The 21325-nt window shown below is 51.9% G+C and overlaps 10 protein-coding genes across 10 annotated transcripts; 4 read left to right on the forward strand and 6 right to left on the reverse strand.

Moving 5' to 3' along the window:
* Nucleotides 1-485: 485 nt before the first annotated feature.
* K489DRAFT_59010 (uncharacterized protein) lies at nt 486-1507 on the reverse strand. The gene has a single exon (XM_033608744.1). It carries the CDS (start codon nt 1314-1316, stop codon nt 861-863), a length of 456 nt encoding a protein of 151 aa, XP_033456841.1. The 5' UTR covers nt 1317-1507; the 3' UTR covers nt 486-860.
* A 190-nt stretch (nt 1508-1697) lies between these two features.
* K489DRAFT_325194 (carbohydrate esterase family 5 protein) lies at nt 1698-2449 on the forward strand (the record flags this gene model as incomplete). Its single annotated transcript, XM_033601812.1, has 2 exons — nt 1698-2109; nt 2184-2449. The coding sequence occupies 2 exons, from the start codon at nt 1698-1700 to the stop codon at nt 2447-2449; spliced, it is 678 nt and encodes a 225-aa protein (XP_033456842.1).
* Nucleotides 2450-2530: 81 nt separating this feature from the next.
* On the reverse strand, nt 2531-3582 carry K489DRAFT_362337 (uncharacterized protein). Its single transcript, XM_033602653.1, has 2 exons — nt 3209-3582; nt 2531-3128 (listed from the first exon to the last, which is right to left on the reverse strand). Exons 1-2 carry the CDS (start codon nt 3389-3391, stop codon nt 2649-2651), a joined length of 663 nt encoding a protein of 220 aa, XP_033456843.1. The 5' UTR covers nt 3392-3582; the 3' UTR covers nt 2531-2648.
* A 1035-nt stretch (nt 3583-4617) lies between these two features.
* Nucleotides 4618-5364, reverse strand: K489DRAFT_403849 (uncharacterized protein; the record flags this gene model as incomplete). The annotated part of the gene is made up of 1 exon (XM_033607100.1): nt 4618-5364. One exon carries the CDS (start codon nt 5362-5364, stop codon nt 4618-4620), a length of 747 nt encoding a protein of 248 aa, XP_033456844.1.
* A 2014-nt stretch (nt 5365-7378) lies between these two features.
* K489DRAFT_362339 (uncharacterized protein) lies at nt 7379-9643 on the reverse strand (the record flags this gene model as incomplete). The annotated part of the gene is made up of 1 exon (XM_033602654.1): nt 7379-9643. Exon 1 carries the CDS (start codon nt 9467-9469, stop codon nt 7379-7381), a length of 2091 nt encoding a protein of 696 aa, XP_033456845.1. The 5' UTR covers nt 9470-9643.
* K489DRAFT_59080 (uncharacterized protein) lies at nt 9496-10331 on the forward strand. Its single transcript, XM_033608745.1, has one exon. It carries the CDS (start codon nt 9709-9711, stop codon nt 10150-10152), a length of 444 nt encoding a protein of 147 aa, XP_033456846.1. The 5' UTR covers nt 9496-9708; the 3' UTR covers nt 10153-10331.
* Nucleotides 10332-13810: 3479 nt separating this feature from the next.
* On the reverse strand, nt 13811-15672 carry K489DRAFT_59088 (BRCT domain-containing protein). The gene is made up of 3 exons (XM_033608746.1): nt 15547-15672; nt 15430-15491; nt 13811-15375 (listed from the first exon to the last, which is right to left on the reverse strand). The coding sequence occupies exons 1-3, from the start codon at nt 15569-15571 to the stop codon at nt 13858-13860; spliced, it is 1605 nt and encodes a 534-aa protein (XP_033456847.1). The 5' UTR covers nt 15572-15672; the 3' UTR covers nt 13811-13857.
* A 184-nt stretch (nt 15673-15856) lies between these two features.
* K489DRAFT_59117 (uncharacterized protein) lies at nt 15857-16730 on the forward strand. Its single transcript, XM_033608747.1, has 3 exons — nt 15857-15906; nt 15993-16295; nt 16365-16730. Exons 2-3 carry the CDS (start codon nt 16061-16063, stop codon nt 16613-16615), a joined length of 486 nt encoding a protein of 161 aa, XP_033456848.1. The 5' UTR covers nt 15857-15906; nt 15993-16060; the 3' UTR covers nt 16616-16730.
* On the reverse strand, nt 16666-18255 carry K489DRAFT_383379 (porphobilinogen deaminase). The gene has a single exon (XM_033605591.1). It carries the CDS (start codon nt 18001-18003, stop codon nt 16846-16848), a length of 1158 nt encoding a protein of 385 aa, XP_033456849.1. The 5' UTR covers nt 18004-18255; the 3' UTR covers nt 16666-16845.
* K489DRAFT_383380 (FMN-linked oxidoreductase) lies at nt 18176-20627 on the forward strand. Its single transcript, XM_033605592.1, has one exon. The coding sequence runs from the start codon at nt 18648-18650 to the stop codon at nt 20448-20450; it is 1803 nt and encodes a 600-aa protein (XP_033456850.1). The 5' UTR covers nt 18176-18647; the 3' UTR covers nt 20451-20627.
* Nucleotides 20628-21325: the final 698 nt, after the last annotated feature.

Consider the following 21325-nt stretch of genomic DNA (forward strand, 5'->3'; position numbering starts at 1 on the left):
AATCGCATGTGAATGAATCTTTTGCGAACGTGACGCATATCGTTTGGTTACTGAGGACGTCTAGACAGACTCATCAGAGATATCGTCCCTCTCTCTCTCTTTCCGATTGCATTGCTATTCTTCCACCGCGGATGATTACACATCTCGCAATCGGTTAACCGGTCCGATCAAGACCAGATCATTCCCCGCAGTATCATTGATCGTATAGACCGTCGGGTTTTAAACGACTCTAGAATGATGTGGCAATACTATCGCGAAATAATGGGCATGCTACACAATAGGCGATTCGCAGTCCGGTGCAGCCGCATGACTGAAGCGTTCCATTTTAGGCATGATTTCCGTCGTCTCGGTGAGGAAAATCAAGCCACTACACGCCATCCCACTTCAGTTTGCCCGAAAACAAGTCACGCTTTGCTGCGAAACTTACACCCACCTTTTGGTCTGTGCGTGCCAGAATTGCAGATCTCTGGTCCTCTCGGACATGTTTCCCGCAATAGAATAGTTGATCACTTCACTCCAGATTGCTTGTCAATCATTTGTCTATCAAGCTAGAACCAGATGACTTCCAAGGTCGTTGAGCTTCTTCGTTGGTTTAGGCTTATCCTCCTCTAGTGCCATCGCTCGTGCATACTTCCCTCGCCTATTGCCCTGGATGGCGACGAATCAGATGATTGACGAGCAGAACATGTGCCCGGAGATCCGTGATGAATGGATTCGGCGATTGCTTTCTTCATAGTCCACGCCGACATCCGAGTGGTACTACCCACCACGGACGTGGACAGAGAGAGGGCGCAAAGAGAGGGACGTTAAGGCCTCCAGGGCTGTGAGGCCGGATGAATACCATGCCCGCATTTCGCATGTCAATTTTGCATGTTGTCGAATAACTCCCTGCACCTCTTCGGGAACAACACTCCCTCGGGTCTGGTCACTCTCAGGTGCGCCGGAGTGGACTCGGTTATTCGGTCTCGGGAAGAGCAAGCTTCTTTTTTAAGGTGCGAGGTGAAAGATTCAAGAGATCCATGGATGAATGGAAATATTCGGGTCATGTCAAGGATCCATTCCCAGCCCTGATCAGCGTGGTTGGCGAGATGGCTCGTTTGCAGCTCCGCCCGCGCTAGCCCCGGCGCAATGGGGATGCAACTCCAAGCCATGGATTCATCCAACGCGGATCTGCCAATTTGCTTGATCATCGTTAAGCTCTCGAATACAACCGTACACGTGCTCGATCCCATAGTTGCCCTTGTGCAGATATGGCCACTGCCGCTGCACATCCACGCAGCCACCATATGCAACGTCGGCAAACTCGAGCGGTTCATGAAACGGCTCTGTCACTTTGTCCCTGGTGCCCGCAGCGCACGCGTGTCTCAATGGCCCTCTTAGTCTGCTCAAGCACTCGTCCGGATGATCTGTCGGACGCGGACGTGATCGCCAATTTGGGAAGGAGAGCTTGATATTCGCTACATCAGAGTCGCTCATTCGTGGTAACCCCCGGTGGAGTACGAACCATCTTTTAAGATATAAGAACTGGCGAATGGCCCGACATCTACGAGTCTGTCCAGCATCGAGTTTTGGGGAGCAGCAGCATTATCGCACTCATTCTTACTCTCGTTCATTCGCTAATCGAGATCCATTCACTTCATAGCAATCGCTGTTGCTTCCCTCTCAAGACTCAAGACTCCTTGTTCACATCCCTGAAGATGGTCTCCGCCTCAACCCTCCTCACCATCGCGCTAAGCGCCCTGGCCACCGCCGCGCCTCTCCTACCTCGCGTCAACTGCGTCTCCGGATTATACATAATCGTAGCACGAGGCTCCAACGAGGCCGCGGGCGAAGGCAAGCCAGGTCAAGTCGCCACCTTGATCAAGCAACGCGTGCCCAACTCCGTCAGCGTCGCGGTCAACTACCCGGCCACGCTCTCATCCTACCCAGATTCCGTCACCGCCGGCATCCAGGACACCATCTCCAAGATCCAAGACTACGTCAACACCTGCGGATCCGGCAGCCGCATCGCCCTCCTCGGATACAGCCAAGGCGGAAACGTCATGACCGATGTCCTCGCAGGCGGTGTCGACAAGCCCGCCCCCCTGAGTGACAAGTACCGACAAAACAGTAAGTCTCAAATAATCTTTCGCAGCAGAGGAACCCCTGCACAGGAAAGCAATCGATCTGACACATTCGTGCAGTCCGTGGTGTCGCTGTCTTTGGTGACCCAAGCTTCACCGTTGGCCAATCGTTCGATCGCGGTACCGCAACGAAGAGCGGTGTCTTCTCCCGCAATCCCAACGGCTCCAGCCTCGCGCTTTTGAACACCTACGCCGGCGTCGTCCGCAGCTACTGCGACCAGCACGACACCTTCTGCGCTACCGGTGACAGCCTCAATGTGCACTACGCTGAGGTGCCCAACCACGCCCAAGAAGCTGCTGATTTCATTGTTGGCTTGAACCAGTAAGCGACGCAGGCTGTCGCTACTGGGCCCAGGCGCATTGTTGGATGTCTGAGATTGGGCGCTACGAATTTACGATGGCGTTTCGGGCATTTTTCTTCCATTTCGGATAGAGCTGGTTCAAAAAGTTTACATTCGCATTAGTCGTTATTGAAACTTTTCATCGATCGCAAGCATATCGCATCCACTCGAGTGACGTACTCTCTCACGTCAGCGCAGTAGCCAATCCCACAATGCCTCCAGATGCCAGAATAGCAGCTCGGATCATATTCTGCTGTTGAAAAATGGCCAACATCTTCCCGATCCGTTCGTCCAGCTCCGGCGTGGATTCGAGAACAGCCTTCGTCTGCGGCCCACTCAGATCCGTCCATTGATTCGCCGATCCCTTCCCATCGATGGACTCCTTAAAAGAGTGCTCGCCCGGCTGGATGTTTTGCGCCTTCCTCACCTTTGCACTCTCCGCGCCGTTCGAACCGCCCAATTTGTCGTTTTCCTCGATCAGCGCGAAATTGTTCGGCATCATGAATAGCATCGTGTAGAAGGCCGCGCTACTAGAGAGTATTGCGGCCGTCACGAAGCCACTTATTCGGCCTGCATCGGGACCATGCAGGACGTGTGCGATGGAGGAGGATTTCGCCGGCCAGGAGGCGTAGGCCAGTTGGGCGAATCCAATGCTGGCGAGACCCTGTGGAACATTTCGATGTTAGAGTTTATGTTTTCTTCTGACGAGAGTGGACGATTCTTCGTGAAAGATGGGTTTCTTACAATGGCGGTCGGGAAGACGTGAGAGCCCCGGCTAAAGAGCCATCTGAGTGCTGGTAGGGCGCGATCGGCGGGCTGGCTTCGGATGATGGGAAGGTCGAAGACGGACAACGTCGCGATGCCGCCTGCCCCGAGTAGCGCGATGGAAATGGTGGCAGTCTGAACGAAGATATCGAGGGAACTCATGCCTGCTTAAGTCTTCGCTTTGGTCCTTCAGGTTGTTATTGATGGTAGGTATGGCCTTGAGTATGGATTGTGGTTGGAAGTTGTCGTAGGCTTTCAGAATTATCGTGTATCATGCTGCAGTATATGTGCATACAGATTTTATGTTCGTAGCACAATCGTCGGATTGTTCACGGCCTTGCCGTCATTCACATACCTAGGTACGCATTGTTGACGTAGGTCGAATCCTAACAATCCGGGGATTCGAAGCCAAAATAATGTCCGAAGCGGTCGCTCTCCTAGAAATTACCGGGATATGCTATGCCGCTTATCATCGTCATTCACGGGACCATAACAATGTTTTCTTTTGCCACATCAAATCTAAAACATCCTGCAGAGCATTGAAAACGTCTCAACCCACCTGGGCACTACAGGACTGTCTCGTCGTGAAAGGTGATAGGAACGTTCAACTTGGGGTTAATTCGGCCTGCAGATTAGGGTTCGGAATCCCTTCGGGGCGGCTTGCTAAACCGACGCCATCCGAGGACTCGGACATCTCGCCGACCTTTCCACAAGGCGGTAAATACCTCGGGAGGCATTGAAAATGACGTCCCTACACCCGCGAGTGCCGGCCTCGAATTCACTTCACTTCATTTCTACAGATTTGGCGATGAGTCGCGTCTACATGCGTGTGATGGAACGATTTTTGCGTCAGGATCGGACCAGCGACCAGTCTAGACCGGGCCAGTGTTCAGAACCACCCGGCGAGAATATGTATTGAAGAGAAAAGTGAAGTTTGGCAGCTGTGGCTGTCTTGCCACTGGCGAATAACCCCTGACTACCGCTCAACCGCGATGATGCGAGTGTCATGCACGCAGACAGATATGGCGTCGTTCATCGATGGCAAAAAATTCAATGGACTACTATCGGAATGAGGCATGCATGGCGGTGATGGTCGGGCACATCCAATCGCAGGACAACGTCTACTTCCCTCGGCTATAATCATGCACTGTGACGGTCATGGGAAAAAGATGCTTCGCATTATGAATACAAAATTGATACTAATATAAACCCCTTTTCATCAACTAGGACCAGCGAATCGTCAAACAGGATCTCTGGACGAATCAATCTCGGAAACTGCAAATCCGGCACCATATCTGCCCAAAGCAATGGAAAATACGCTATCTCGTTGCGCAACCTTGCCGTTGGCACCGAGACCACCGCCGCCGCCGGCCCAGGCCTTCGTTCTTTCAAATCTGGCACGTCTTACCCGCCTTCTGGCATTGCGCGCACCCATCCGGGGTGGGGTCACATCGGGTCTTCTTCTGGCGACAGCGGTCACAAGCCGCTGCAAGGCGTTTACGTGGGGTGTTGGCCTTTGTGAGGCCCCAGTGCGCATTGACAGGCTCACCATCGATATGGGTGGGAAGATAGTAGCCTCCCGTGTAGAGGTAGACTGTGTCACTACCGAGCTTGCCAACACCCTTGTACTCCACCTGTTGGTGGCCGGCGAGGGAGGGACAAAGACCGGGAAGGAGTTGCAAGGGCTGATCAGAGGATAGTTGAAAGTGCCCGAGGCTGCTGTTGAGGTCGTGATAAGCCCCGACGTCGCCGATGCCATGTATAGCCGAGGCGTGGGCGACGGTCTCGACCTGCGACGTGCTTGAGCGTTGGTGAGCCTGCATCGTTTCGTAAGCCGTGGTCAAATACGTGTGGGAGTGTCTGGCGGCGTCCATGACGGCGCAATGAATGTCCGAGATGTTGGACGTTGATGAATCGCTATCGTGACGACTCAAGGTGGCCAGCCAACGACCGTCAACTGCCGGTTGCGGTGGAGAGCACGGCGAGCCCCTTCGAATGATGTTCACAACCTCGAAGAACTCGTTCTTTGTGGTGGGAGAGCAGCACGGGGAGCTGTTGCCGAGGGATAAAGATGCAATCACGTCTCTGAGAGGTGGCAAATTCTGCGAATCACGTCGTGAATGAGCTTGCGACATGGTAAACCCAGCGCTTTTCGATCGTTTACGTAGTTATGATGTATATGTTGCTCGGTATGATGCAGGAGTCTGTAATACCGAGATTAAGCCTTACTTTTGACGGCAATAGAGCACACCGAAGCGCGGTCGATGTGTTATTGCATGTATTGTTGCAAATGGATGCTGATCGAGATTGTGTATTGTCGATGATCCGACAAGGATTCATCTGCGACGGACGAAGCGATACTTGAATGCTATGGCATGAGGACACCCTCAACGACAATATCTGTCATGCGCCAAAATCCTGAGGCTATTCGGGTACTTTTGCAAGAACTTCATGTAATACCATGATGCAAGGTGGATGCCAGACAAGCCGAAGTTGATTTCACCAATGTGATTCTCGTGCTGATCGAGTGAATGCGCCTATCATACCCCGAGAGGATAACAAAGACGAGACATCCAGACATTCGCGAAGGACAAGGCCACATGTGTTCCTCCCATGGCAGATGCCTATTGGTGATCTTCGGAGGATTCGAGGGATGTGCGCATACCGCAGACAGTGTGGATGTGATCTTCGCTGTGTATTTATTATTTCAGTTCAATCGCCGTACGAGTCTTCGGTGCGACACTACTATGGCTGAAAAGCATCCCATCCTCTCTTGGTTGTGATAGACGGCGCAGCATGCCAATTCGTCGAGCAAAGACCGTCGGACCACTGGATACCGGTCAACCATGTAGGACCATTGCCTGCTTCTGCCGCATGTGGCACTAGAGTTTTGCTCTTGTCATTGGAGTCTTTCAAGATTCGGAAAGATTCGTACACAGCCTTGTCCGAACTTCAGATCTACGCCAAGTTTGGTAAGCTGCAGTTGTACGACGTTTAAATACAGTCAGGTCTACGACAGTCCGGCATTTAAATGCCAAGTATACATGCGTTGGGCCGGGATGTTCGACTCGCACGGTACAAAGGAGCGAATCGAGCGCTTTGCGGGTGATCTTTACAACGTTCAGACCCTGGGCTTTAAGACGGCTGTGAGATTCAGAATAATTTTGAGATCTGCACATGGTGGAAAATGTGACACATTAGCGCAAGAATGTTGTGGCATCGCTAGCGCACGAATCTCGCGAAAGATCGTCCACAAAAGCCCAGGAGGGACAAACACAAATGCAGTGACCAGGTGAGAGAGAGAACGAGCTCAACATCCTTCTTGTGGGCTGTCAGACAGCGTGTCCTCTGCAGGGAGTCTAGAAGACTGCGACTCCTTGCGCACGGCATATCCATTATGAACCGTTCCATTGCGATTCGTCCAAGCGCGTCTTCTCCCGAAGAAACCTTGGAAGGGCGGGGCTTTCAGTTGTGATGAGAGCTAGCTTCGGTTCTATGCACTGTGCAGCACGCGTTAGCTCCTTGTGCTGGGTTGCGAACGATGTGGCGGCTGATGTATCTGTCAAAGCAGCGACGAAAGTCCCGAGACCATTACCCGACGAGAAAATGGTTGGCAAGCTGCGTCGCAATCTGTGCAGTAATCACTGCTGCGGGTACAGGAGGTGACCACGCATGAGGTGGCAAAGTCTTTGATACTGAGATGGTGCGAGTGAATATCTTCCTTTATTCAGTATGAACACAATATGGGACATGCCGATCACCGAGTCTCGGGCGAACTTATATCATTGCGGCCTAGCAGAGGTATGCCGTCGATATCTGAACATCCTAATGTTGCATTTGCACAATTGAGACAAATCATATCGGTCGCGAAGAGCGTTGGCTCAGGGTTGTGTTAGGTCGGTTGCGTATGAATCTGCAGTCCACGTACGGCTCTCTGCTCTCCCATTCCAACCTCGGAGGGGTGTGATGACCGTCCTATTTCGCACTCGGCATTCGCCGACGTGGCGGCAAACCATGGCATTCCGCTGATATGGAACCTGGAAGAGAGCAAGCGGTATTGCTCAGTGAGCTGCTCATTGACCTCCATTGCGGAGTATCTGATCGTCGGGAGTGGGAGTCTTGTGCTTCACAATATTTAAGGAGGTTTCTTTATTGAACCCCACCCACCGGGACCCATGATCGTCCAAGGTCCATGCTCCGATTGACCCTGCCACCAGGGGTAAGCGGGATATTGACGCGACCACTGGCGCGACCACCTTCATCTCCGCTGTCCGAATCGTAAGTGTCGCTCAGTCGTGCAAAGTAATCCGCGAGACCACTTGTCGGACTAGCAATGCTATCGTACTGTGGAGGTGGTGTGATGAGTGGTGGTGGAGGGTCTTCGTCTTCAAATGCCGGCGGGTTGAATGAAGGTGCTCGGATGAGGTGCATCGGGCGCTCCACGTCCTGCGGACGGCCAATATGATTAGCAGCGTGTGCTGCCGGTGGCCGTGTCAAATTTGGAGTCGCGACGGGCATCATGGAGCGACTGTCTCCAGCGTCGATGCTGGTCCGTGGCGCATTGAGTGAGTTCAGCGTTGGCACGAAGCTGGCTGGAGAATTCCGTCGTGGTGCAGCGTCTGGGCAACCGCACTCTAGGAGATGCGCGGAGTATTGCGCAGCTTCCGGAGAAGTGTACGCAGGCAACGAAGTGTTCGCTTGCGTCGCGCGACAAGATAGTATGTGAAACGGCGAGTCGATTGAGATTTCGAAATGTCGTCGCTTGCTCGGATCGTTGACGTCGGGTTTTGACAAGCGCATCACAATCTTGATCCAATGATGGACTTGGATGTTGTGGTACGTCGTATCGAAGTGTAGCTTCTGGGCACGCTCACGCTCTCTCATAGCCTGGCAGCTGGGCAATTGCACATTTATCTCCATTTCCGTTGGCCCGACACTTGTCTCGCTGTCAAGGCTACCGAGTAAGTTGGTCGTATCGGTCGGGATAACGCTTTCGCCTCGGGCCGCAGCTTCGCGTTGGTCGTAGGGTATGCCTCCACCAGCAGTGACTCGGATTTCACTGCCCTGGAACATGCTCACCGGAGGACTGTCAGAGCGCTTCTCGAATAGCTGAATCTTGCGTGTTGGCTCTACCCGATGCACCCTCTTATTGGAACAGAAGTACTCGACGTTCTCTGTCACGAGAACCTTGATGCGATGACACTGTACCTTGGCCAAAGGCGTCAGTTTGAATGCGATTGGTACCTTCGATCCCAACGGAAAGCTCTTTCCCGATATGACGATGTCATAATGAAGTTGATCTTCCCAATTTCGACTGATCGCGATAGGCTCAACCTGTTCTAGAGATCCTTCGGCTGGCGCGCGGATGAGCTCGACTTCTTTGACGCCGACCAGGTTGGATCGGAAAGCTCCGGACCGCTCCAGGGTTGCTTCAAGCTCGTACTTTACAAATCCAAGTTCGGCGTCGATGGTCTCAGGCAAGCGGCTATCAATGGGCAGTTCGAAATTGTAGAGATAGTCTCCAGGTAGAAACGTGCGATAACCCTTTGCAGAGATCGAGGGACCCGAGGGAGCATCTCCTTTGCCAAAGCTGCGCGACTGATTCACCGACAGCGCAAGCTTTTTCGCCTCCCGTGCAGAAAGATTACTGGAAGAGTTGCTGTCTGTCATTCCGCCCATAGAATCCAGCTTTGTTGATGAGCCGTTCAGACTGCTGAAAAGCTGAACATGATCGGCGTTTGTCCCCTTCTCGGCATTTTCGAATTGTGCATTGAAGAACGGCCAAGTGTGCGACATGATGGTGTTCTTCTCCTCAAACTCGGTCTTCTTAGGTGGAATGCCCTCCGGCCATCTCGTGATGGACACGCCTCGAAATTTGAGCGTGATGGCTTTGATCTTCGCCGCCTTCTGCACACGAATATGAAGCCCCCCTCTTAGCATAGCAGTGTTTCGTGGCGAAGACTCGTTTTGCTCAAATCCCTGTAAGAACAGCATCGGCTCTGCAAGGTGAATGCCCAAAATGACGCCGTTGCCAGATGCAATCGGCTTCTCCTCGTCCAATTTCAATTGAGAGATGAAGCTGTTCTCCGATGATCGGGCGTCCGTCCGTGGGGAGACTTGGCCATCGACGTCTACTCTTGATGACAAGCCTGAAGGGTTTGGAGAGTCACTCCCTAGTCTTGGCCTTTGGAGTTGTGCACCAATCGGCCCTCCAATCGAATTTCTGAAGCTGGAACGCATTCTCTGGCCGATGGCGGCCTCCCCAGAGGCGCCGAGATCTATCGACTGATCGCGTTTTGTAGGCGACCAAGATCTCCTCTTGTCTTCGGAAGTCGTAGACGAAGTTTCTGAATTATTCGAAGCGATGACCGATCGAAGAAATCGCTTCGCGTTCTCTCGTGAGATCGCCAGCTTGAACGGATAAGCCTCGGCGACTGGGAGATCGTCGAGGGTGAATTGATTGTTTGACCTAGTGGTCGATGGTGGCGTGGAAATGTAGGACGACGCCGAAGTTCTTCAGCCTCACGTGTTGGATCTGCAATGATGTCAGTGAGTGTTTGGTGGGGTGCCGCAGTTCAAGGCCATCGAATAAAGTGTGCTGGCACCGCGACAAAATGCCACCGCTGCTACCACTGCATCAAGAGGTGACGGGGCCTTGGAAAGTCCCACGAAAAGAACACACCTTCGTTGCGAAGAGCAGTGTCGAGTCAGGTACGAGGTCAATTGCAACATTGACCCAACGCAGTCCAGCTGTGTTCCCAAATGGATCGAAGCCGAGAATCTGTATGCGGTGCCGGACTATTTCAAATATCGCTCCAGATGGTCCGTTAACGACAGTCGGAAGAGGACAGAGAGTGGTAGATGACGGTCAATTGCGTCGTGCGCAATGCACTTGGGTGACTATCTCGTTGACTGCCGAGTAGAGTCCTTGGTATCGGGTGACGCAAAACGTTGAATAATGGTGGTACAGTTGCGAATGTGTGAATGGAACAAGAAGGATGGAACTCTGGGTCAGTTCACGCACTGTGAGGTCGAACTGTGATCGCGTAGGGGAAAGCCTCCGAGATCCGAGATCGCGGAACGCGTTGGGTGATAAAAGCAAAGTGTTTCACGATCGGCGACTGCAATCTGTATCACCACCAACTTAGAAGTGTGCGGGACTTTGACGCGACAACGGGCGATGACGTCGTGGAACGGAAAATAGATTATTTGTTTCGGGAGAGGGTGGAACAGCCTCAGAATTTGGCTGCGAGAAGGAGGGAAGGAAGAGATGAATTGTGTTAGGATTGCGAGCGATCAGACCACGATCTTAGCATAACAAAGAGACGAGGATCGTTGTACAACACATCATGGACATGGCTAGCGATTTGAAATCGCAGCGGTGTGCACCGGCGAATCACCAGGCACAGTGCAATGAGGCCATCATCAGCGATCTCATCATCGCTGGAAAAACCTGGAGAACTGCCCATTCTCATCCACAATACATACTAGTGCTGGGAGGCGCCGGTGCATTATTACTAGGTATCCAGGAAGCCCGACACTTGATGGGCGCACCCGTAGACTCCGCAACAATTCTCTCCAGTGTCTGCGTCGTCATACATACTTCGCACCCAACATAACAGGCCGACGGCGTGAAAGTCTAACAATTCTGGTCTAGCATGCCGGCCCATTCCAACACATCCGATCCGCGATGCACCGCGAATAGCATGATCCACTCACCATCATCATCATCATCATCGTAATCCTCACCACCGTCCGCCGTAAGCCTGTCTCGCCCTTACCGACTACACTGCGCTGAGCGTGTCGTGAAAATCTGCAAAGTCTCGAATATATGCGAGATCAGCCCGAACTTGGTTCCCGCCAGCGCTGGCTCTTGTTCTGGTTATGACGATCGTGAATATCTACACGCCCATATCACAGGATTGGCGGAAATCATCAGCTTGACAGCAAAAACCAGTCGCATGTCCAATCCCAAGAGAACGCCCGTCTTGGTACAGTTTGGGCAGAGCACAGCCTTCATGGAGTCGCGATGCCCGCGTTCTTCCTTCGCGGCAGGCTGTTCCCTCAATTTTCAGCGAAAAGATCGTCAGCCCAAGCAAGCCACGTGCGCCACGCCCGCCGACCGTCCAGAACGGTTTGGCCGTTCGGCCCAAACACGAGCAGGCTTGGGCATTTCCCGGAGCACACAGCACCCGATGGTCTGTGGGCGGATGCGACTTCATAGACGAGTCATCGTAATCAAAACTCCCTTGAGCGAATGCCTCAGACCGCATTCGGGCTATGCTATCACGGATTAAACTGGAGGAATTGCAATGATTAAAATTAGTATTGTATTCTGGCACATGAAAGCCCTGTGTTGTTCAATGGCCGCTGATGCCCCGTCGCATATCACCAGGGACTTTACGCACTTGATCATCATCTACATCACATCGTGACCATTGTTGCCGCACTTCCGCATAGAGCCGCAATCATCATCTGTATACGCGTACTCCTCTCGGGGATCGGCTATACATCTGGTCTTTAGAATGCCGTGTAGTGTGCCGTTAGACACGCCCAAGAATAATTTGCTACTACACGAGATAATCGAATTCTTGATGACCTTGAATCTGCAAGGAGAATGGCTAGTGATCAATGGATTGTATAGACAGACGTTGACACAATGGGAAGCCATTCGCTGTAGCTGAGCCCTCCAGAAATTTGGTGCATCCTGTGCACCCGTCCTCTGCCAAGTTGTTGACATGGTACCTAGGTATCCATGACGGGGCTTCTGGATGCACAGAGATAGACGATTAAATGATCAATCAAAGAAAACACCTTGGAAAGGTGCACTGCCACACATTCTGCTTGTCATTGCCATGCAAAACTGCCGTGGAAGACCACGACGCCTCAGGCTTCCAAGCACTTGGGATTTTCTGGGCAGGCCGCGGAGCTGTTCCACTGCCATCATTGGCGTTATCCCAAACTCTCATGCGGGGCCTGCGAGCTTGGTGCAACTCATGAACAATCAAGCTTTTTCCGTGACTTGCAACAGCTACTCGCCATGGAACTCGGCGCGTGTGGGGACTGGAGAGGGTGTGCTATAGGCCAGTGACAAATTTGCTGTTGTTGTGTCAAGACACTCGGGACTTCGATCCCTGGCCTGCCCACGTAATCCTGCTGCTGGACGGTGCCCATTGTTCGGCTTTCACGGAGCTTGGAATTGAGGGGGCGATGATGCTGGTGGCTCGCCTCAAGTGGTGCAAAAGCAGGCACTGAGCGCAATGCAGACAAACCTATTGTTCATAGTGGTAGGCAATATGTGTGATGACTTTCACAGGCCGTTGCTTGTCGTAAACGAATTGATTCAAAAAAATGCCATATAGAATAAGAGGTGTAGATCTATATCCTGTAAGGTTTGCCATATTGATGTTGCACACAATTGACGAGCTTCAGGTCTCTTCATCATTGCAAGTGCGAGACAGTCGTGATGATGATCAACTGATCGACCCGCTCTTCCATCATTTGCTGGCACTATCGATCGTAAGCGCGAAGAAAAGTCCATCTTACAGCATGATGTGTGTTTGCCTGTCATTCCTGCGCATGCGATTCGTTGTCATGCACAGATGAATTGTCCATCGCATCACTGCCGCAGACTTCCAGCGATCGATGTTGTGACGAAAGCATCCACTAGAAGTTGACGTGACCTTTACATGTTTGGGTGCGAGCGTATGCCATTGCAACAGTGTATCAAATAATCATGGCCATGGTAGCTCCTTGCGCTGCCTCGACTTCCGTACCACCCTTGGGCCCTTCGACATGGCAAAATCATTATCCTTCACAGTCCCTACACTGGCAACGCGCTTGCCAGCAGGCGCGTGTGTGGGTAGCGTGCAGCCCAATTTCTCATTCATCTGCCTTCGATGTGGATCGTCCATATCATCCATATCGTAGCCAAGCTGTGTACTTGGCGGCTCTATTTGTTGAACGTTTCGTGAAAGATTAAATCCATCAGCATTGGAACTGGCATCGCCTGACTGTGACTTCTGGAGATCTCGCACTGGTGAATTACGCTCTGATTTCGTGGAAGCGGACGGATTGGACACCCAGGAGGTATTGCGACCTAGCGGTCTGTGCTTTCTCTTGGGCGGCGCCTCTGCTGACGTTGTCCGCGATACACCTCGACTAGCCACAAGTGCGACCAGATCAGAAACCTTGGCATGCAAATCCTCGTTGTATTCGTTAAGTTCGTGGTTCGTTGTGCTCGCGACGTGATTCTCGATTGATTTAGGCTTGTCGGGTGGTTCGTCATCTTGTGCGTCTGCTGTAGGGCACTGCTCGTGCCTTTGCCGGGCAGGGCTGCGCTGAGGCGCATTAGGAGAGATTTCAGCCAAGGGAGAGAGAACTTTCGATGGAACCGTCAAATCGTTGGTGGGCGGTAGAGCCTCAATGCGTTCCTCTTCCTCTAGCTCGTCTTCAAGAATGAAAGGCCCTGCGCGTCGTGGTTCGGTCGTGCTTGCTGGATTCATGACTAGTGACGGTGTGGGTCGAATTCGTCGCGAGTTTGACAGACGTTTTGGATTCTGATCGTTCGATCTAAAATCGTGGCTGTCAGTGAGAACACATGATTGCCCACGCCGGAGGACTTGTATTTACTTTTGTGCAGAGGACTCATCTCTGGCAGAATTTCCACTCGATGGTGACTCTTTGTTGGAGCTTTCTGGGTCAGGTTTAGACAATTTGATCAGAAATTTGTCCATAGGCTTCCTCCGTCCCGCTCTCATTGTCGACCACAGCCAGTCAGCCGAGACCACAGGTATCTGATGTTTCGCAGCATAGTAGGCCTTCTCTTTTCTCATTTCAGTTGACCCAGAGATCAACAGAGAGGTGCTTGGGAGCAATTTGTCCTGGTACGAGAATCCAATAATGGTAAGGGCTTGCGCAATCTGCCGATAATCAACACCCGTGAAACCAGTGATACAGATCGTTGTGCCTGAGCAATCAGACAGTCGGGGCAAAGGTCGAGACAGCACGTCCTCGCTAGGATCCAATGCTCTCTTGCCCTGTATACTTCTCTCAATCCACCATTCTGTGATCAAGCAAACGGACGAAGGGACTCTGGGCAGGTCTGTGCTGGGGTAGTCGTGTGGCATGAGTAGATAGGCACAAGTAGAGCTGTCGCTCTCGGATGCGGCTATCAGCTCTTCTACTGATGAAGCAATGGCTGCACCATTTGGTTCGATATACTTCTTGATCGCTTTCAGCTTCGACTCATCAAAGCCGAAAGGCAAGATGCAGTGTCCGCCGAAGAGCCCTTCGCTATGGGCAAATACCGGTGGCTTCTCCAGCTGATTGATGCTCAAAGTGTTGTGTGTACTCGTCCGGCGGGCCGACTCGCTCGCAAGCTCAGAGGCCCGAGTTTCGTCTCCCCATGCATCTACAACCGAGGTATCGACTTGTACATCCTTCGCAGAGATCTCTTGCCAAAAGTCTTGGCTCTGGCCTTCAAGGCGCAAACTTGTAGCTTTGCGAAGTTTCCGCCGAGAGCTTCCTTCATGACTTTTTGATTCAAGAGCCGTTGTGGGTCGTCCACGTTTTCCAAGGACGGTCCGTTCTCTGAGTGGACTCTGCCGGAATGCACCCAGACCTTGCTGTTCACGTGGCAATTCGGGAGCATACAGGGACTCATCCAGAGCCATACCACGAATTATGCTGTCTTCGAACCACTTCAGTGAAACCGTATTGATTCCCCATTGTCTCGCATGGATGTACTTGGCGCTCTTCACGCTGGCATCAGCGACGAGAAGATGTGTTGTAGATCTTGTCATGTCACCACTGTAGGTCCCTCCGTTGCTCGCGACTGTTCGCTCGATGTTTGACCGCTGTTCCATCTCCTCGAACCCTGTAATGGAAATTTGCAGACCAAAGAAAGGTGGTAGCCTGTGCTCGTTTTCTATGGCTTCCAGGTCGAGGTCGTCGTCGCCTTCCATCCAAGCTACTCTGACAGCCTCGACCCATGCAGGAGACAGGACAGCAATGTCCGGCCGGTCTTTGGCGACATAGCGATATTTAGGCGTAGTTATGCTCCCAACGATCAAGTGCGTCACATCAGCCGTGAGATCTAGTTTGGTCAGCGCGCCCATCTGAGCGGCCGTCTCGGCCAGCTTTGTCTGTATACATGCTTTAGAGATGCTGAAAAATTATGTCGACACGCTCACACATACTCGAACATCCGGTGTCAATGCAGTGCAGCAAAGCACCACGCCCTGGAATGGAGCCTGTCCAGCTACCATGCGAGGAATGTTAGCTGCCATTACACAGGAAGATGCGATAGTCCTTACAAGATCTGTGGCCATCTGGTGGCATATTTGGTGCTGTCGATGATGTACCCAGCACTTCGAGACGCGTCGAAACGCCTTTGATAGATCACGAAACGCGAAATAGAGACGGTGCACGTGGAGCATGCGGGGCGCCTGGCAGAAGTGACGTTTTCCCTACACGCAGGACATGAGATCTACAACAGACAACCTTGGAACTTGCATCCTTTGGAACTCGAAGCACTCATCTTCACCTGCATCTTATTAATAAGGACTCGGGCTTGAATCTGCATGCCATTTGTTTGTATAAGCTCTCTATGGTCACATGAGTTGTAGCTATTACGCCTAATTGAATGTCACTTCATCGTATACCTACCTAGGTAGGTAGGTAAATTGACCATCTCCTGGATATGAAATACCACCTGGGCTTAATAAAGCCAAAAATGACTGATCTGCCAAACCTTGGAAAGACAATCTCCAAAGCTCCAGGGCTCCTAGGTCTCTTCGACCGTGTAGTTTGCGTTTTGCAAACGTAACAATGGATCATCATCAAGAGAATGGGTCTGCCATGTCCAGAGCACTTGCCATTCCTGAGGTGCTTGAGGATATACTTCTTCACCTGCCGCCCCGAGACATACTTCGTGCACAGCAAATATCGAATTTCTTTCAAGCTGTGATCCGGGGGTCAAAGCTACTGCAAGAAAACATCTTTCTGCTTCCCCAACAGGCAGCTGCAACCCGTTGCACCAATGGCCTGATATTTGATCAAACAGGTGTGCAAAAACATAGACATCTATCGCGACACAAGTACGACTCACTTCATCTTACCTGGCGCTTGACAGATGCGCTGCTGCAACTAGATGACCAGGTTACAGCTCTCAGCATGCTTGTCGCGCAACCACCGCAACCTCGCGTTACCGTGAGAGCCATCTCAGTCGAAGGACACCAGCCAGGGGTCTGTCGGATAACTAATCCGGCTGGAGTGACACTTCGCGACGTGCGTTGTCAATATAGCTGGTGGTCTGATAGGACTGTCCCGCCGTTGAACGTATGGCTGGATCTGCCTGTTGCATGGCATGAAGGCAGTGGGTAGCCATCTCACGAGAGTAGCATCAAAATAGCATGCCCGAATGCACGTGAATAGACATTTTTGCATGGAAGGGCTCTCTGTTGATCATTCGCGCAATACATGGCAACGATACGCCGCAACATGAAATCTGGCAAAAGGGTGAAATCGTCTCACCTTTCACATCAGCACTTGCACATTGAAGCTATATACTCTGTGGGCCTTTCTTTTGCATTCACTGTTTATGCCATCATCTCCTACGCATTGCCCTGCTCCTGTATGATACCTCTGTTTAACTGCACCTTCTCCAAAATTTTGTCGGCTCCTTTGTTGACGAGCAATTTCGCCGCCTCAAATCCCAAGTCGTTGGCTTGCTCATGGGTCGTGACAACCCTGCGGGTCTCAATCTCTACGGCATCTTGGCCATCGAGGCTGACAACAATTGCATTGAGGATCAACTCATCCGAGAGATCACTATCGGAACTTGACTCGGACTTTGCTGCACCGGTGAGTTGATCGTAGACATCAGCAGGTTTGCTTCCAACCCCAGCTTGCGTGTTGGAATACGCGCTTTTAGATGTCCACCTCGTTTCCACGCCGATAGGCACAGAGCATCCACCCTCGAGCGTGCGCATCAATTGTCTCTCTGCAAGGACCGCGCGGGTTGTACGATCGCATCCGATTCTCGAAAGCAATTCTGCGACGGCCTGATCGCCATTGCGGCTCTCAATACCCAGAGCTCCTTGTCCGACCGCGTGCAGCATCTTGCCATTCTCTTTCGATAAGTAGGAGGTGATTCTGTTTGTCAAACCTAGCCTCTGAAGGCCCGCAACTGCGATGACAATGGCCGTGTATTCTGAGTTTGGATCATCTAACTTGCTCAGACGAGTTCCAATGTTTCCGCGGACGTCTGCAAACTTCAGCTGCGGGTACGCTCGTCTCAATTGAGCAGAACGACGCAAACTGGATGTCCCGATCACGGCTCCCTCTGGTAGGTCCTCAAGGGATTTGTATGTGCCGACATAACTGCTCTTCAAAACAAATGCATCTCGCGCATCCTCGCGCTCAGTCACAGCTCCTAGGATAAGATCAACTGGTAACTGCGTGGGCATGTCCTTGAGACTGTGCACAATTAAGTCGAGCTTCTTCTCTTCCAGAAGAACCTCCAGCTCTTGAGTCCAAAGTGCTTTTTCATTGAACTTATGGAGAGCAGTCTTTTGGTTGATGTCGCCGGTTGTGCTCATCGCATGAATCTCGAAGTTATGCTCAGGCCATGCCGCTCGCAATGCCTTGACGACCTCTGTCGCTTGCGCTCGTGCAAGGAGCGACCTTCGTGTTCCGACATTGAATGTTCGAGTGGATGCGTTTGGCGACGCTGCGGCAAATGACTGCCGGTCTTCTCCCTCTGTGGCCATTTTTGGAGTATCGAACAAGTCACCTTTGTTCTGCGAATGACGAATGCAAGGCGGGCGACGTGGGGAACATGCAAACAATGGAGGGGCACCGTGTGCTCTTCAGAGAAACCTAACTCTTAGGTGTACGTTTCCGTTTTCAATTTTTTTTAACACATCCTCGGAGATCGTGAATCCGCTACCACATTTCGTCTGATAGCCCAGCAATCGCGTCACAGGCCGATCTGTGTTCAGCGTAGATAATTCACACCAAGCCGCTGAAATTGCCCCGCGCTAATGACGGCAGCACAAGATTATCAAAGTGAGGTCAGGGTCTCTGAATTTGTCGAACCCGGAGTGGAAGATCGGCCACCGTGATAATCAAGACTGCGGAGAAACTTTGGTCATTTCCATCAGCCGCGACATCTGAAGATCGAAGCGTGATAACAAGTCGGCCCGGACGACTCTTCCTGTCATTACAATTGCCGCAACAATAAAGACGCGCATGCATGTTTAGCATCAGAAGCGTCGCTGGTAGACCACTCGGGAGCAATCTCGCGCAGTCGTCACTGTTATCAAGTCTCCAGCGTTCAACTTCAAGGAACGTTCCTCATCAGCCGAATCGAAGTACAACCTCAACGCATCGCCGCTGGCGAACAGCGACCACAATGGCGCGCGCAAAACTTCATGGAAGGGCATTCTATGAAAGCATCGGCTCGCCCACATATATACTTGCGCCCATGGTCGATCAGTCAGAATTTGCCTGGCGATTATTGTCGCGATCATTTTTCCCCGAAGATCAACGGGCAAGTCTTCTCGCCTACTCTCCTATGCTCCACGCCAAACTCTTCACCGAGTCATCGAAATATCGTGCATCACATTTCGAGCCTCTCAAGCCGCCTCATATTCTACCATTTCCCGCGGATGCCAACCATCAGCAGCTTCATAAAGAGGAGGACTTGTACCTGGATGGAAACCCAAAAATCGACCGTCCGCTTTTCGTTCAATTCTGCGCAAACGACCCTGAGGCTTTTCTAGAAGCAGCGAAAGTGGTGCAACCATATTGTGATGCGGTAGATCTAAATCTCGGATGTCCACAGGGCATTGCGCGGCGAGGAAATTATGGCGCTTTCCTACAAGAGGATTGGAAGACGATCCACAATCTCATAAATGCTCTCCATGCGGGTCTTGATATTCCTGTAACGGCGAAATTTCGAATACAGGAGACCAAGGAGAAGACGCTGGAATATGCAAAGATGATTCTGGCGGCGGGTGCGAGTATCATAACAGTGCATGGTCGGCAGCGGCATCAGAAAGGTCATAACACGGGTTTGGCGGATTGGTCGGTTCTGCGCTACCTTCGAGAGAAACTTCCACCAGAGACGGTGATTTTCGCGAATGGAAATGTATTGCAACACGAAGATCTGCAGAAGTGTTTGGATGCGACCTTGGCGGACGGCGTCATGAGTGCCGAGGCAAACCTCTACGATCCATCGATATTCGCAACTCCGCCACCGGCCGGCGAAGAGGGACGAGAATACTGGCGCGGACGGGATGGGAAGGGCGGATACCGGTGTGATGCGGTCTTGAGGCGATATTTGGATATCGTGCATCGGCATGTTCTTAACCAGGAGCCTCCGGTGCGGCAACCACTCTTCCTACCGTCTGACGTGGCGCGGAAAGATGAAGGCCCGCAGGCACACCCAGAGATCTCTCCCAATGGACAACCTCACGAGCAGGCCGATGCTCAGGACGACCTCGACGGCCGACCCGCCAAACGACAAAAGCGGGAGAAGGACGAACCCGCAAATCAAGAAAACACGCCCAGTGATAAACCTGACACAAAAACATCGAAAAAGAACGGCAAAGCCGAAAGATGTACCAACACCAACCTCACAGCCATGCAAGCCCATTGCTTTCACATCCTCCGCGCACTCGTAGGCGAGGATACCTCGGTCCGCGACGCGCTCGCTCGCTCTCGAGCCGGCGACCTCGATGCTTATGAAAATGTCCTCGATCTCACAGAGGCAGCAGTCAAGAAGGGCTTATTGGAGTATGAACAAAATCCTTCTAAATTCGAGGCTCCCGAGGATGACTCCACACCGACGGCGGCATTACCAGATCCAACCGAAGAAAGTGCAGACTCTTTCGATCCACTTGGCGGAAGTAGCTTCTCTGCCGTTCGACGCTGCAAACGACCCTTTTGGATCTGTCAGAGCCGCGTCCGACCTCTGCCCCAGGAGGCACTCGAGAAAGGCAGTCTACAATTGAGTAAGAAAGAGAAGAAGAAACTCGCTGCCGCGGCGGCCATTTCAGAGAAGGAGGCAAGTCAGGAGAGAGAGCAAAAGGAGAACGTTGGGCTGCATGCTGGCGGGACGGTCGGAGTGGAGGATGCTGGGGACAAGAACGAAGATGGCGGTGATGGAGCAAAGAAGGTAGAAGTTGCGAAGGAAGAGCTGATCTGTGGGTAGCATGGTTCGGGGATCGAATCTACCCGGGACGGTCAGTGAATATAGATCCTGTTCCAATGTATAAACATGTGCACTATTTACTATAGATGAACAATGCGGAGCCATTCCTACCGCCATTCCTAAAGGCTGTTGTATTTTAGTAGACTTTATCGGAGTCGAGACCCGATTCAGGGCCGTGAAGCCGCCCTCATACAATTTTCACGAATACTGTACCCATGGTCATCTTTGTCTAAATAAGGATGCAGGTTTGAGAGGGACGTAATGATCATAGCAGTGCTGATGGTCTCCCAAAGTACCTGGGTACAGTACAGTATTTTGCCAGTAGGAAGTTCTGGAATACGAAACGTCACATCTGCAAGTCTCCCATCAAGCACAGACAGACTTCAGGAAGAATCCCACCACGCACGTGCCACAGCCAGCGATGTCATCATGCCGGCCCTCTTCCTCAAGTGAGGGAACCCTGAGCTTTTGCTTGCGCTGGCGATGGTCAGAATTCATGGTCGCGAATTGATCCGCCCACTCGGTGATATGTTACAGATGTGGGGAACACTGGCGAAAGAACAATCGCACAGAGATACGCAAGATGAGGAAAGACGGTTTTCATTTTACTGTGAGATTGTATTGGCGTTGTGTAATTGATAGCTGCCCATGTGTGCAACATGATATCTAGCATCGCGCATTGTACATTGCGTCTCAGTGCTGCTGCTATTTATTGCCTTGCTCCGCTTGCGTATTTTAGCATTTGTAGTGGCGCGCGCCCCAAAGGAAGGCTGTCTTGGTCTGAGTGGCACTACAGTATGTGAACACAATAAGATCGACACTCTGCATTGATTCGCATTTGAACTTGCCAGCCGTGTGGTTATAATACATCATTC

This window comes from Dissoconium aciculare, assembly GCF_010015565.1.
Source record: "Dissoconium aciculare CBS 342.82 unplaced genomic scaffold K489scaffold_12, whole genome shotgun sequence".
NCBI classification, from domain to species: Eukaryota; Fungi; Ascomycota; class Dothideomycetes; order Mycosphaerellales; family Dissoconiaceae; genus Dissoconium; species Dissoconium aciculare.

Excerpts from the sequence above, each read along its gene's own strand:
- K489DRAFT_362337 (XM_033602653.1), bottom strand. The coding sequence starts at position 3,391 with ATGAGTTCCCTCGATATCTTCGTTCAGACTGCCACCATTTCCATCGCG. Across the intron at positions 3,129-3,208 it reads ACGTCTTCCCGACCGCCATT|GGTCTCGCCAGCATTGGATT; the intron begins GTAAGAAACCCA and ends AATGTTCCACAG.
- K489DRAFT_59117 (XM_033608747.1), top strand. The coding sequence starts at position 16,061 with ATGGATCATCATCAAGAGAATGGGTCTGCCATGTCCAGAGCACTTGCC. Across the intron at positions 16,296-16,364 it reads CCTGATATTTGATCAAACAG|ATGCGCTGCTGCAACTAGAT; the intron begins GTGTGCAAAAAC and ends GGCGCTTGACAG.
- K489DRAFT_383379 (XM_033605591.1), bottom strand. The coding sequence starts at position 18,003 with ATGGCCACAGAGGGAGAAGACCGGCAGTCATTTGCCGCAGCGTCGCCA.
- K489DRAFT_59080 (XM_033608745.1), top strand. The coding sequence starts at position 9,709 with ATGGTGGCGTGGAAATGTAGGACGACGCCGAAGTTCTTCAGCCTCACG.
- K489DRAFT_59088 (XM_033608746.1), bottom strand. The coding sequence starts at position 15,571 with ATGCCACCAGATGGCCACAGATCTT. Across the intron at positions 15,492-15,546 it reads ACCAGATGGCCACAGATCTT|CTGGACAGGCTCCATTCCAG; the intron begins GTAAGGACTATC and ends CTCGCATGGTAG. Across the intron at positions 15,376-15,429 it reads CATTGACACCGGATGTTCGA|ACAAAGCTGGCCGAGACGGC; the intron begins GTATGTGTGAGC and ends GCATGTATACAG.
- K489DRAFT_59010 (XM_033608744.1), bottom strand. The coding sequence starts at position 1,316 with ATGAACCGCTCGAGTTTGCCGACGTTGCATATGGTGGCTGCGTGGATG.
- K489DRAFT_383380 (XM_033605592.1), top strand. The coding sequence starts at position 18,648 with ATGGCGCGCGCAAAACTTCATGGAAGGGCATTCTATGAAAGCATCGGC.